The sequence below is a fragment of the Dunckerocampus dactyliophorus genome, chromosome 1, assembly GCF_027744805.1.
Source record: "Dunckerocampus dactyliophorus isolate RoL2022-P2 chromosome 1, RoL_Ddac_1.1, whole genome shotgun sequence".
Classification (NCBI taxonomy): domain Eukaryota; kingdom Metazoa; phylum Chordata; class Actinopteri; order Syngnathiformes; family Syngnathidae; genus Dunckerocampus; species Dunckerocampus dactyliophorus.
This window is the reverse complement of record NC_072819.1, coordinates 33,656,275-33,671,177: the sequence shown is the minus strand read 5'-3', so window position 1 is coordinate 33,671,177 and position 14,903 is coordinate 33,656,275. Positions and strand designations below refer to the sequence as shown.

At 41.9% G+C, this 14,903-nt stretch overlaps 1 protein-coding gene across 1 annotated transcript in view; it reads right to left on the bottom strand.

Moving 5' to 3' along the window:
• Positions 1–14,312, bottom strand: part of LOC129186872 (leucine-rich repeat-containing G-protein coupled receptor 6) — a 53,610-nt gene extending 39,298 nt beyond the window's left edge. The window contains exon 1 of the mRNA XM_054785619.1: positions 13,702–14,312. Within this exon, the coding sequence (XP_054641594.1) occupies positions 13,702–13,922 (221 nt within the window). The 5' untranslated portion in view covers positions 13,923–14,312. The remainder of the gene's footprint in view (positions 1–13,701) is intronic.
• Positions 14,313–14,903: the final 591 nt, after the last annotated feature.

Sequence of the window (14,903 nt, the reverse complement as noted above, 5' to 3'; positions counted from 1 at the left end):
AGATCCCCAGAAGGGACCAGTCCCATCCAACTATCGGCCAATAACCTGTCTCTCCACAACATGGAAACTCCTGTCGGGAATCATAGTAGCTAAGATAAGTGGGCACATGGATCAATACATTACAGATACATGGAAAGGCATTGGTAAAAACACCAGAGGAGCCAAACACCAACTACTGGTTGATAGAACTGTCGCCCGAGACTGCAAAATCAGACAAACAAACCTGTGCACTGCCTGAATTGATTACCAGAAAGCTTATGACTCAATGCCGCGTACATGGATTCTGGAATGCCTGAAGCTGTACAAGGTCAACGCCACTCTAAGAGCCTTCGTTGCAAACTCAATGAGGCTGTGGCAGACCACCCTTGAGGCCAACATTGAGCCAATTGCGCAAGTCTCCATCAAATGTGGCATATTCCAAGGAGATGCTCTGTCCCTGCTGCTGTTCTGCATAGGCCTGAACCCCCTCAGCCAATTAATCAACAAGACTGGCTATGGATACCGACTTAAGAATGGGGCCACCGTCAGTCACCTCCTCTACATGGATGACATCAAGCTGTACGCTAAGAGCGAGCAGGACATTGACTCACTGATCCACAAAACCAGGATCGACAGCGGGGACATCGGAATGTCATTCGGAAAACAACAATTAAATGGAATAGGCTGTTTATCAGCTGATCAAAAGACCACAGGCTATAAAAGACAAAATCTGCTCAAAATATTCATTTTCTGTCGGGCATTCACACTGTCATGCCCTCTGATGGCTAAAGCTAAAAACCATTCTCTTTTTGAACGTGGTCGGATTGTTGAGCTGCATAAGCAAGGCCTCTCGCAGCGTGCCATTGCTGCTGAGGTTGGGTGCAGTAAATCAGTCATTCAAAATTTTTTGAAAGATCCTGAGCATTATGGAACAAAAAAGTGAAGTGGTAGATCCCAAAAAATCACACCTGCGCTGAGCCGGAGGATCCAGTTGGCTGTCTATCAAGACACAGGGCGGTCTTCGACCCAAATTAAGGCCCTTACTGGTGCCGACTGCAGTGCAATAACCATCAGACGGCAACTGCGGGAGTCGGGTTTAAAAAACAAAAAATGAATTGATAGACCTCGTCTCCTTCAACGCCACAAAACTGCCCGTTTAGACTTTGCCAGGGAGCATCAAACATGGGACATTGAAAGGTGGAAAAAAGTTTTTCTCTGATGAGAAAAAATTTAACCTTGACGTTCCAGATGGCTTCCAACATTACTGGCATGACACGGAGATCCCACCTGAGATGTTTTCTACCCGGCACAGTGGAGGGGGGTCCATCATGATCTGAGGTTCTTTTTCATTCAGTGGAACACTGGAGCTTCAGGTGGTGCAGGGTCGTCAAACGTCAGCTGCTTACGTGCAGATGTTGCAGCGGGCATCCCTCATGGCTGAGGGCCCTCGTCTGTGTGGTAACAGCTGGGTTTTTCAACAGGACAACGCTGCAGTTCACAATGCTCGCTTGTCCAAGGACTTCTTCAGGGAGAATAATATCACTCTTTTGGACCATCCTGCATGTTCCCCTCATTTAAATCCCATAGAAAACATTTGGGGATGGATGGCAAGGGAAATTTATAAAAATGGCCATCAGTTCCAGACAGTTGATGCCCTTCGTGAAGCCATCTTCACCACTTGGAGCAATGTTCCCACTAGCCTCCTGGAAACACTCGCATCAAGCATGCCCAAATCAATTTTTGAAGTGATTAACAAGAACGGTGGAGCTACTCATTACTGAGTCCTACTGAGAACATTTTTTGTTCTGGTTTGGAAAGTTTTTTGTTATTTTTTTGAGCGATAGTCTTAAACTTTTGATCAGCTGATAAACAGCCTATTTCAGTTTAATTGTTGTTTTCAACAAATCACTCTTATGCTTTTTGTCTCACTCCCCCTTCTTGTTTTTTACATATTATAGCTCTACTTAAAACCTCATTACGATCCAAATGTGCAAAATGCAAATTCTAGCAATTTTTCAACTGGTCTTAATAGTGTATATACAGGTGTATATACAGGTACATGTGTACAAACACATACACACATACATATAGGTATACACTACACAGGTACCCCTTTATTTAAAAAAAATGTTTTTTTTCCCCTTCTTCCTTTTCTTTCTTTTTATCCTTTCCTTTCTGCCCTGTTGATATCCACATCCTCCGTCTTTGGTGTTGCACTGAGTGTCACTGAATGTAGATACATGAGGTCCTCATTTTATTTCTTTGTTGAACTGGCCCGATAATTATGTCGAGGTCTTGTTGAATGTAATCCCTCTAGCTGCATGGTCCTTTCTTGTAGGTTATAGTATATCCTCCATTATCGTTGTTGTCATAGTAATGTGATCTTTAATATGTATCCAGATCATTGATATATTTGACAACAAGCACTCTTGCTTCTCCTGGACCTCCATTTAGTTTGATGAATATTTTACTGTTGGTGCTCCAAGTGCTTTGTATCTTTCCCTGCTTCCTCAAGTCTCGTGCTTTCTTGGCGATGTCGGCATTGCGTTTTGCCAGATGCTCATTCATGCAGATGCTTGTGCCTCTTAGCTTCTTTCCCTGTTTCAGCTGTACAGTTTTTAATTCCCTGTTGATGAACTTAACAATGATGACAGGTGTGGTGTTGTTTCTGCCATATAGTGGGACGTGAGTGTATGTTGATATCTACATCCACCTCCTTTGAATTTAGGAAGTTAGCAATCTGCTGCTTTGTTGGAGGAACATCTCTAGACTTGGGTGTAATTTGGAGCCCTATGAGGACCACATCATTCATTTGTGCATTCTGATCCATCTCATCAATTACGTTTTTCATTTGCTTCGTGATATTTTTCTTTGCTTCTTTCTCTTCGTCAAGGGTGGTGCAAAAGGCAGCATTATCCTTCTATAGTGCCTTGATATCGTCCTGTAGAATGTTGATATCATTGCATAATGCTTTATTTTCTTCCGTAGGGTCTTTTACCTCCTTAAGAGCAGCGCACAAGACAGCGTTGTCATTCAGTAATACCTTAATATCGTCCTGTAGAGCCTTGATATCTTCTATAGGGTTTTTAACCTCCTTAAGAGCAACTCCTTGACTTCTTTTCTTAGTGCTTTCATAGCCTTGCTCTGTGCTCTATTTTCTTCCATAATGTTTGTGACACCATTAAATAAACTGAGGCTATTGTAGGCTACTGTAAATAAATTACATTTCTGCTTTCAGAAGCGATATATCCATCTTTATATTTGCAGAATTTTGCACTGATTTTAATTGCAGATTCTCAATTCCTTGCACTATTTGTAATAGAGTAATCTCTGGTGTCTTCTTCTTGAGAAAATCTTCAAATCCTGGAGTTGTTTTTTTATTCGACACCTGACTGACCTTATTTCTGATTTTGAGTCCGTAAATCCAGAGCCAGTATAATTTTGCTTTGTGTTTGGCATTGTTGCTAGGCAACCCCTTTGAACTTCAGCAGTTAGCCAGTTAGCTTGACTTGCTAGCAGGTATCGACACTTGTAACTAGTTTATTTCAAGGAATCTGTACCTCTCGCCTATCCAAGTTAAAATTGAGGGATTCATCAAGTAGTGCTGCTCTTGTGTTCATGAAGTGTAGTCAGGAAAGCACCAAAATAGTAAAAATTTCCAGTATCTTGAACAGAGCTCCTGCCATACACGTCCTTCCCAGTCAACGAAAAAAAAGAAGCAGTAGATGAGGAGAGAGACCTTTTCTTCCAGGGAAAATGCATTGTCTCGCAGTAAATACTGGTATGTTCAGTTCAAGACTTAAATACCAATATGAGCAAATGCATGTAAACAATAGCAAGTTGCAATTCTCCAGGAAATTGTGTATGAATGTTAAGAGACGATATCACCAGGTTCAAATGGCAAAGAAAGAAATTATGGACTATATGTTGAAGCATCACAGCATATTACAAGAATCACCACATTATTTAATCAACGATCAGACAAATATGCCCCCTAGCGGCTGTGAGCAGCTTGAGTCTGTAAGCGCATCAGAATTAAATAATTAAGACTTGCCTTTAAAATCAGAGGGGAAAGAAAATACTCTTGCGGAAAAAAATATGGACATTTGAGACTGTCTGCTTTCTGCCCTTGAGCAAACCTCCAAATGTGACATATCTACAGTGATGTGAAAAAGTGTTTGCCCCCTTCCTGATTTTGTTTGACACACTTAAATGTTTCAGATCATCAAACAAATTTAAATATTAGTCAATGACAACACAACTGAACACAAAATGCAATTTTTAAATGAAACTTTTTATTATTAAGGGAGAAAAAATAACACTCATCTTAATCTCGATAGGATTCAGGTCAGGACCCAAGTTGGTTTCGGCTTGAAGTTACGAACAGATGGCCGGACATTCTCCTTCAGAATTTTTTGGTAGACAGCAGAATTAATGTTCTATGTATCACAGCAAGTCTTCCAGGTCCTGAAGCAGCAAAACAGCCCCACACCATCACACTACCACCACCATATTTTACTGTTGGTATGATGTTCTTTTTCTGAAATGCGGAATTACGTTTATGCCAGATGTAATGGGACACATACCGTGTAAAAAGTTCAACTTTTGTCTCGTCAGACCACAGAGTATTTTCCCAAAGGTTTTGGGGGTCATCAAGATGTTTTCTGGCAAAATTGAGATGAGCCTTCACTTTTTTTTGTTTTGTTTGTTCAGCAGTGGTTTTCAAGGAAGGGGGCAAACACTTTTTCACACCGTTGTTTCCTGCATGTGTGCCAATTGGCTATGTGGTGTAATGCAAAAAAGCAATCGCAAAGTAGAAATTGAATTATAAGTATAGTAGTAAAAAATATTGTATTTATTTTATTTTTAGAAAAACAATAGCAATTATATTCATGCATATCTTTGAGCATTCACTCAAATATGCATCTTGCCCTTAGGAAGGTTATTTTTGCATGAGTCACACTTGTGTAATAGAATGTAGTGACAAAAGAGCCATCGCCTCAGGTCTTTTCTTATACCCCTGGAAATTTATGTCCTCCTTGTTCAAAGCAGTCTTTCTAACCAAGCTACCAATAATGGCAGCAAGATTCATGCCTTTGAAAGGCAGCTTATCTGTAATGAAACCTGAAATAATGGAAGTCTGGTGGAAAGCCGTGTCGTCAGTTGCATTCAACCACTCAGATCATCTCTGCTTAGTTCTTTGACAGAGTGGAAGCTACGATGAAAGAGGACCTTTTTATCTCACATAATGCAACTAGTAGTCGATGCTGAACTGCAGCCTTAAACAGGGCCTAAATGGCTTGTGTGCGTGCGTGTGTGTGTTAGAGCAAAGTGTGTGTGCATAATATGTGAGGGTGAGGTGTCTGCGCTGGGTTTTTATGATCGGAATGATCCGACTACTTTGGCACTCAGTTTCTCTTGTAGTTATACACGAGTTTGCACGCACATATGTGCACACGCTCCCGTACACAAAGACTCAGGAAGGAGACTACAATGCTCTCTTTCCCCTCCTCCTTCCTCTAAAGATGTGTCTTCTTGTTCCCGCTCTTGTCTACTTCCTGGGAGGGGTACACTGCTCTTTGTGTCAGAAGGAACTCTCTTTATCTGTCCCTCTCTTATTCTCCCCTGTCTCTCATTCATAGGCCACAAAGAGCAAGGGAGAGTGTAAGGAAGCCTTTCACCTGGATGAGTAGGTCCACGGGGAGGACTAGGCTACAAAAGAGCAGAGGAAATGGAGAGGACGGACGAGAAAGATAAGAAGATAACAAGGCAGAAAGGGGAGATGTTCCTGTGTTTTCGTGTTCTCATTTTTTGTGTTCTTTTCCGCCTGCTGTGGTTCCGGTGTGAGTGACAGGCGGATGTCTTGGCCGAGAAAGCGGCTGTTTAGTCTGAGGTCATGTCATTGGAAACACTCATGCCCTGTGGGACGTCTTCATCGGCTGGTATACTGCACGCACACAGAACGCAGGGGCACATACATGCTTTTATGGCTGCTCCTTGTCCTCCCACACACACCCTGTCATGAGACAGAGTGGAGACGGGTGAAAGGTCAAGCACTTCAGAAATGGAACAGGAAGTGTTGGAACAGTGTGAGCTACACAACATGCTTCTGCAACTGCCTCCAACATGTGGACAAGACTGACAGGCAGCTGTTGTGAGTTGGACACAGCTCTGGAGGGCAAAAGTCGCCTTCATAGTCCATTAATCTACTGTTTTCATATGCATCATTTTCCAAACATGTATGGTCTTTACATTACATATTTAAGTCTCTTGTAAACCAAATGTAAACTACGTAAAGACAAATTCTCAAAAACACGCCCTCTAGCAATCTGCTACTAATGAAAGGATTAACATTTCACTATTTATCCGAACGTCCTGATTCTCTGATAGAGGTGTTTTTTTCTGCACACTTGACACAGATTCCCAGGGGCTCTGGTGAATGAAACCTGATGAGTGTTGGTGTAGGGCTCTATTATGACTTCATTTGGGTGAATGGCAGAAACAGGAGGACACTGGATCCAGTTGGAAATATGCTTCTGGCTCACTCCTCCTCTTATGTTGCCTTCACAGATCTAGCATCAACTCATCTGCTGCATACTGTATATTTCAGTGCCCACAGATAACATCTAGAACAGAACATTGAGCAGCACTTGAGGAAATCTTACCCCATACCAACGAAGACATGTGGCTGCTGTCAGTTTAAAGAGATTTAGTTTGGCTATGTGCCATGCATGTAAAAGGCCCAGATTTTCTTTTCTCCTTCTCTGACATGTAATCAGGATCAGAATGGCCTTTACTCTCTTTACTCTAATGGAGATAAGAGTAAATCTCGTCACAGTGCCACAATTTCCCAGCAGATGGAAACCACACCTGTGGAGTTCACTACCCCAAGACTTATCGCTGCCATCTGACCACTACATCTGACCATCTGCTTCTACATCATTTCACTTTTACCTCCAGTTTTACTCTTGAAATTGGTTTTACCATTTTTCCTGCATATCATGTGTCTCCATGTGCTCCATTTCTTCAGATCCCATCTTCATTTCAATCCTTTCTTGTCTAACATCTGAATGTTTCTTTGTTAAATATTTCCATAGACTCAAATGTGTAAAGTTCAGACCAGATTAAATCACTTTGCAAAGCAACAATGTCTTGTTCATGACAGTGAAAAGAACACATGCAATACAGTCCCTTGATCACTAAATGTGTGTGGTTGGTGCGGTTTGTGGGAGCCCTATTCCATAAATCTTGTCTCCCATGAATGGTGGTTAAAAGTATTTTCTTTTTTCACGAGGAAGCTAAACAATTCAGAGGTTTGCAAGAGCATAAGATTCTGGTTATAGTTTGCCATCTGTGTCCTTTAGGATATCATGTTCTTTATTGGAAAAAGGCCTTCAATGCATTGGATGTGTTATCCAACCCAAATACCATATGGCATTACAATTGAAAGCTGCACTGCTTACAGGTGCATGTGTTGAAACCACTCTGCTTACAGTTTGCGCATGTACCGTTGTCCCTCGTCACATTGCAGTTTGAATTTCACTGCTTTACTCTAACACGGGTTTTTTCACAAACATTAATTAAAAATAATGCTGTTTTGTGGCTGAATATGGCTTATCAGTAAAGAGAAAAAAAAGGATATTTAAGAGAGTTTTACGTATTTTCCTAACTTAAGCATTTTCGATCATAAAACTGGCTAAATGAACTAAAATAAAAATTTAAGGCATTAAGAAGACACATTCAAATTGTGATATGTAGTATTCGACACTGGTCACAAGGTGTCAGGAACATTAGTATTTATTACTATTACTATTTATTTGCAAGTAATATTTGTTTGGTGAAATACTGTGCAAGTGCCAGACTTGATTGTCGGAACAACAGGCTTTTATTGCATTTTTTGAATTACCTCACAACAGGCACAATAATATAAAATCATAATTGTAATCCTAATAATCATAGCAATAACACCAGCTACTATTGCAGCTGTAACCCATGCCAAGCTACAACTCAACTCTGACCCCTGACATCACTTCCTGTCCTCCACACACTCAGAACACATTTACTGCAACACACACGAGCACTGGTTTTGTCTGAAATGGCTTATTTATTATTATTATTATTATTATTATATATATATATACATATATATATTATATCTGCGACACTGGTTAATACGAGTGTTATTTCATGTCTGCAGGGCTCTAACAATGTTAAAAACTGCATTTAGATGGTCGTAAACAGGTTTTCTGTGCTCTAACTACAAAAATATTTCATTTATAGATAACAAATCCTACTTTGCGGAAATTTCACTTATCATGATCGGGTGTCTAACCAATTAAGTGTGATAAACGAGGGTTTACTATATACAGCTAAGGCAGTTGCATGACTGCAGAGGACAATGCCATCTTTGTAGTGAAAAAGTGAAAACTACGGCTTCATGAGAGCACTCACACGTGCAAACATTCCCATGGATTCCCAAGCTCGGCAAGGGGCAGCGTCGGAATTTGGGCCATGTCGGATTTCTGAATTCTCTCTGTCAGAGGCACCCCTCATCCTCCTCACGTCACAGGGAGCACATTCCAAGCCCCCATGTCATTGCGTCACGCATACTATGCCACTAAACATAAAAGTATTCACCCAGCGGGTACACCGCCAGTATCAGCATAGATGGCCGGACAAAAGTTAATAAAATTATTCGACAATGTCAGCCAATTGAGTCTATAGTAGTACTGAAAACAGCCGTACTGTGGTATTTTAAAAGTGGTCCTATATTAGGAACTGTGAGTAGGAACATTTTCTAACTGTTGAGTATGTTGTCGAAAAATGTTGAAAAATATGCATTCTAATTTACAATAAAATCACTGCACAATGCAATAGTTGCAATCGTTTTACATAGTACGAACATTTTATATTCTTCTTGTTTACTTGAGAACTCCCACTAATCATGTAAATTCTGTGCTGCTCACGAGCCGGTGAGCAAACGGTAGCTCTTTTCTTTGGCAGAAAACAATCACAGTTACATTGTAACTCACGACAAATTTGCCAACCTATTGGAAATCGCAGGAGGTCATTACTCAATATAACAGTCGGACTCACGGTGTCAACTTACAAAGGAAGCCAACAGAGGAAGCTCATGAGCTCACAGGGAGCTCCCATGATTTAGTTATTTATTTTGAGACCAAATTAACCACTAATGTTATAATAACATTCACTCATTCATTTGTGGGGGTTATGATGACATAATAATAATTAGATATTTATATACATATACATATATATAGCGAGAGAGAGAGAGATGTATGTTTGTACTGTATTTTCTCACAGGTAATGCGTACTGTGAAACGTTTGCAGCATTTTTTGAAATGCTGGCTTTTCAACTGTATTAAAGACCAGCATTTTTTTTGCGATCTTGCAAACTGCACATTCAGTGAGCGTGCATCCTTTTTCCACTGTTCCATTTGCATTTACTTTGTTGATCAAACTTCTCAGTGCATGTTGACTGTCGGGACGAAGGCTCTGCATCTTGATGTGTCGTCTTCCCCCATGGTTTGAAGCCGAAATATTACCACACGGGGGCTGTGGCATTTGTCTTTGCTAGCATCTTTTTCCCTCCAAATTTCTACTACGCTAGCTTGCATTGCTCCTCAGAGATGACACTCTTCTGCTATGTGTATGCTAGTGCCACAGCTCCCCCCACAGACACAAAGAGACTGTTTGACTGACAGAAGGGCTCACTTTGTTCGTGCCATTGTTTTATGGAGCAAATGCGCCCAGGGGCTGAAAACAATCACTGAGTGAACCCTCTTTCTGCCTGTTTGGAGACGAGAGAAGAGGAAAACAGACGCGTGCACATGGCAATATATATAGATTCTGGCAAAATTATCAAGTTAATTTTCATTTATTGTGTGATTAATTTATTTATTTATTATCACAAGACTGTTTTTTTCTGAAGGAGAACTGTTGTCATGTTTTAATCTTGTGAGATCTTGTGACACCCCTGAATACGTGAATGGTAAATGTGAATACAGTGAAAGGCCCTTCAAACAAGACCGAAGGCCCTGGTGAATAAACCTCCGTGATCCACATTCTCACCCATGTTCCCTTCAAGATGCTATGTTGCGATTACGAGCCACAGTACACTGTGGCCTCTGTTTATTCTGTGGCTGGAAAATGCCATTGTGTCCATTGTTGCCCATACTGTATGCGTCTATCTACCGTCTGGCCCGGAGAGACATTTAAGAGCTTCCCAGGTTGATGCTAGCAAACCACAAAGAAGAACACTAACTGCCTACCCAATACCCCTCTGGCCCAAATATCAGTTTTCTTTCCGACGGAAGTGACTTTCCATGTTCTCTGTGGGGGCCTCCAGGGGAGAGTTGAGAAATTAACACCTGAGGCAAATGCTTCTGCTTTACAGGAAGGAGGAAACAAAGGAAATAATAGTGAAAGATAACATTTCTTCCTCTTCTTTGTGGATGCATTCATCATTCTGTTTGTCCTTTTTTAGAACCAGAGATGCATTATTCTTTCCTATCTGATCACAGCTAGTAGTGAGTCGACTTCATTTGAATGTAAACCTGCCCACCGGGCCATCCACTATCCACATTTACGCCTTTTTGACTTTGCTCATGCCACACTGTCCTGAGGATATAATCATGCATTTTTTTTTACATCAAACATCAGTGATTTTACACTTGATTGCACCTGTTGCCAATACTTTTTTCAAGGTATACTTCTTGTACGCGGTAAATAACGAAAGGACAGTATTTGGCCAATGAAAGATTGGAAAAGAGAGCAAGGGAGGACTGTGTATGAGAAAGGAGGCTACTATACAGAGACGTCTGGAGCCAGGGACACTGATGTTGGGGCTGATAGCTGCCAGACACGGGGCCCACCGTTGACAGTCACACAAAAAACACACATACTCTCATACAAGCCCTTTCTTCTTGTTTTGTAGGTTTCTTCTATTCTCTTCATTTACCAGTTAATCTTGCCCCCCATTCACCCCTCTGTCTCTCCATCTGTCTCTGTCTCAGACGTGATGTTTACAGTGTGACCCCCGGTCACTCATGATAGGAATCATTCCATCAAGATAATACCTAAATGACACGCACACGACAGTTTCATTTGCTGCCACCACACAGAGGAAGGATGTTGTCTACTCTGTGTCTCTGTGTGTGTTCTTTGTGAGTCTTTGGAACTTTTCAATTATTATTTCTCGTAGTATAATCATACTCCAATTTTCACCTCTCCTGCTCTGGTTTTCCCTTTTCATCTTCCTCCTGTTCATTTTATATTCCTGCTTCATTTCAACTGGCTGGAAAAAATAATTTCCTCAGCAGTCTGGGTGGTCTTCAATTGCGCATGCACGTATGCACACACACACACACACCAACACACACGCACACATGCACACACACTGCATGGGTTTCCTCTGTCTGTTACTGTACTGGCCGCAGTTTCCGTTAGAAGTTTACCACTACCAAAAAGAATCACCCAATCACTGCTCAATTGTGGTAGTAGACAGCCTCAGACTTGCTTACAAATGGTCTCACTCTATGAAAAGTCCATTTTATTTTCTTGGGTAACCCCGACACCATCTCTTTTTTCCTTTTCACCTATGCATGAAGCTAACGTGCGTGCTTTATGCAATGTGCTCTAACCTAACACACATTAGAGCACAAGCAGGGAGACTCACACCCCGAGGCTTTCTTCTCTCATCTAATATCAAAGAGACAGTCTTTCAGCACGTCTCACATGACAGCTCATTTTATGCATCGCCCCTGGAAAAGTTTTTCTACAAAAATCCCTGCACTTTCTGGTCAGATTTGCTTGGCGCACCGTTTAAATTCCTCCCCAGGGTCAACCCGTATGACATGGCACTGAACTGATTACAATTACATCGTGCATCTACCTGTTTACAGAGGACTCTGCCAAATGTGCAGATAAACACCAGACAATAGGATGAGCCATTTGTAGCTGGATTGGCCTCTCGCTTGCAAAAGCATATTGTGCTCTCTTTGAAGGGCTCTCTGATGACACGGCAGGGTGATGTCATACAGTTTCAAAACCTCATGCGGATCAGGTTTGTAATGTGGACTGTTCCCAAGCAAATCCTTGTGACCTGTGGACCTCCTCAGACTGTTCGAGCTTGGTGGGGATTGAGCTCACTTGTCGCTGTTGTAATCTTTCATAGGTCAGGGCGAAACCTGAAACTGCACTTTTCTGTCTTTTGTCCTGAGTTAAGGTGGGGGTTTTGTTTTGCTTGTGTGGTATGATGTTTATAGCCAAAGCAAAACATCAGTCGTGAGTCCCGTTGAAGGCATCTTTATATATTGTTGCACGTTTCCACTCCTGTCCCGCGTCGGCATCTTCCTCATTTAATGTGCTCCTCTTGCAGTAAGCATGTGTGTTTGTGTGACTGTGTGTGGGCGTGTGCGGTTGGTCGCAGAGTTTATTTATCTTATTCTAAATCGCCCCTCAAACTCACTAATTGGTCCAGTTCCAGTGTTAGGTAATGAGGGGAAATGAACAATTACTCTCGTATTTGTAGTGAATGATGTGTGTTCATGAGTGTATCTGTGTGTGGTTACAGTCATAAAGTAAAGAGTAGTGCACAGAAGGAGTCTCAGGTCAATGCTGCGCTCAGATTCATTGCAGTTTCATCATTGCTTGTGTGTGCTGACTTTGTGTGCTCATTGTTGGGCACGGGGCCAGATGTTCTCATTGAGTGATTCCTGGATTGAGTTTGACCCCAGATCCCCAATGAACACAAGGAAATCTGGAAATTGGATGCTCCCATCACAGATGTGGACTAAGGCATCATTCATGTAGCTGTCCTTTGTATCCCTGTTTTTTTGTCTACGACATAAACTTTTGATCTTTTCTTACTCCCTCTGAATTCCCTCTCCCCCACCCCAGTAATACTTGCAGATCCTCATGTGAGTAACTGCTCCATCACTGTTTCCTGGATTTCACTTCAATCACCTCGATATCAGTTATCACGAGGTGCTTCTAATCTGTCCTTAGAGGCTTGTGTAGAAAAGCAATTTGAAGGTTCTGGCAGCTTCGTAAGAAAGTCTTTTACATTCTGTGTGCTCCCATTGCTGTTGAACACTTCTGGCGAGTGGCGAGGTGGTAAAATACCTGAAAGTCATTATAGGAAAGGCTTGACGACTAATGCTAATAGTCATGTTTAATAGTATTTACTTTAAGTCTCATGTCCTAAAGCCAACCTTTCAAACATGCACTCAATATGTTTTTTTAAAGTCTGTCAACTTTTCCACAACCCTTGCTAATTGTAATTGAATCCCTAATCCTTTGTCAGGCATTATAAAATAAATAAACAGAGCACCAACGGTGTTTACACTCCAAATGGAATACACAGTAATTGTTCTATTTTTATATAATACAAACAATATAGTACAGACACAGGGAATAATGTGCCCCCACACACATACAGACACACACTTCCCAGCTGGTTGTGTTGCTGTCCCAGGTCACACACGCAATCAGCTGTTGCCTACTGCTACTGCTGTTTTCAACAGGAAGGACCTCCACTTATCAATAACAACAACCTGCATTTTTCAAAGAAAATTCATCGTTTATGGGGGATGATTTGTGAGATTCAGAAATCCGCCAATAACAGGCCGCAACAATAAAAACGGGGGAGAGAGAGAAGATAACGAAGAAGTGCATTATTTTCAAGGTAATGTTACTCACAGATAAGTGGTGAGAGGGCTGATGTCGGTTGGCACAGACGACAGTCCCAACTCTGAGCAGTCCACCATGACAAAGATCCCGTTTTGCTCACACTGGCACGGTGTTGGACACAGCGTGGCTGCTGCTCCCTGCCTGTTCTGCATCCGGCCATAAGCCCAGACTCCAGGGGTGGATGCCGTAACTCCGTCAGCCACGCAGAGAAGCAGAAGCATATGCAGCATGTCGGACCGTCCACCTGTCTGCAGCCACACCTATACTGACTGCTGGAAGGTCGCTTTCTTCTGACCTATCTGATGTTCGTTGTGTCAGATGAGGGGGGGAAATGGGCCTTTTTCCTCTTTTTTTTATTAGTGCTGTAACTCTGACAAACCTGTTTCTTCAGGAGGATGTCTACACTTGCTACAGCCACAACCTCTTCTCATCTCTCTCTTCCTTTGTCTGTCTATCCGCCACTTAATTTCCTTTTGTATTCCCTTTTACTCGAAAACCCTCTAGTTTCTCATCATTTAGTCCCCAAAACAAATGCACTCTGTCTGCCTATTTCCCTCTTGTTCATATATCTTTCTCCTTCTGCCTCCCTCTCCTTACCTATTGTAGAAGGAGCGCATGAGTGGTGAATGAGGTCCTCTCATTGGCCCATAATTTAGGGATGGGCTGGAGCATCTCTAGAAGGTGGGAGGGGCCCAGAATCCATAAACGTGTCCCTCTCTTTCCCCCTGGCTTTGCCCTGTTTTATTTTGCTTAGAAGCTCAATGTGAAGAGAATGACTGTTTGAGCAAAAGGACATGGGGAGGAGGCAGGGGGCAATACAGTTTGGTGTGAGAAAAAGAGGGGACCTTATGAATGAAGTGAGAGAACATTTACAGGAGAAAAGTCTGGAACATGAGGAATGGAGGCAGTGGAGTGTGTTTTGGCTGTTGTGTAATAGTTAGATGAAAGGGTTCTGAGTGTGACTCTTTGGAGGAAATTGGAATTCTGACACTTCAGCACCCCTCCTTCACTAGAAAGATCAGAATGCGGTGTCTCGTAAGTCACACCTTCTTAGGTTTCTGCTGCTGGATTGTCGGGACTCACATGAAAGTGTTCATGCAAACACACACAGAAATCTTCAGGAAATCTTGCTCGTGTTGCTGGAACAGTGTAGTTGTTTATCCGATAAACCGCAGGCTTAATAATTGTTGTTTTCCTTTATTTTGCAAAAT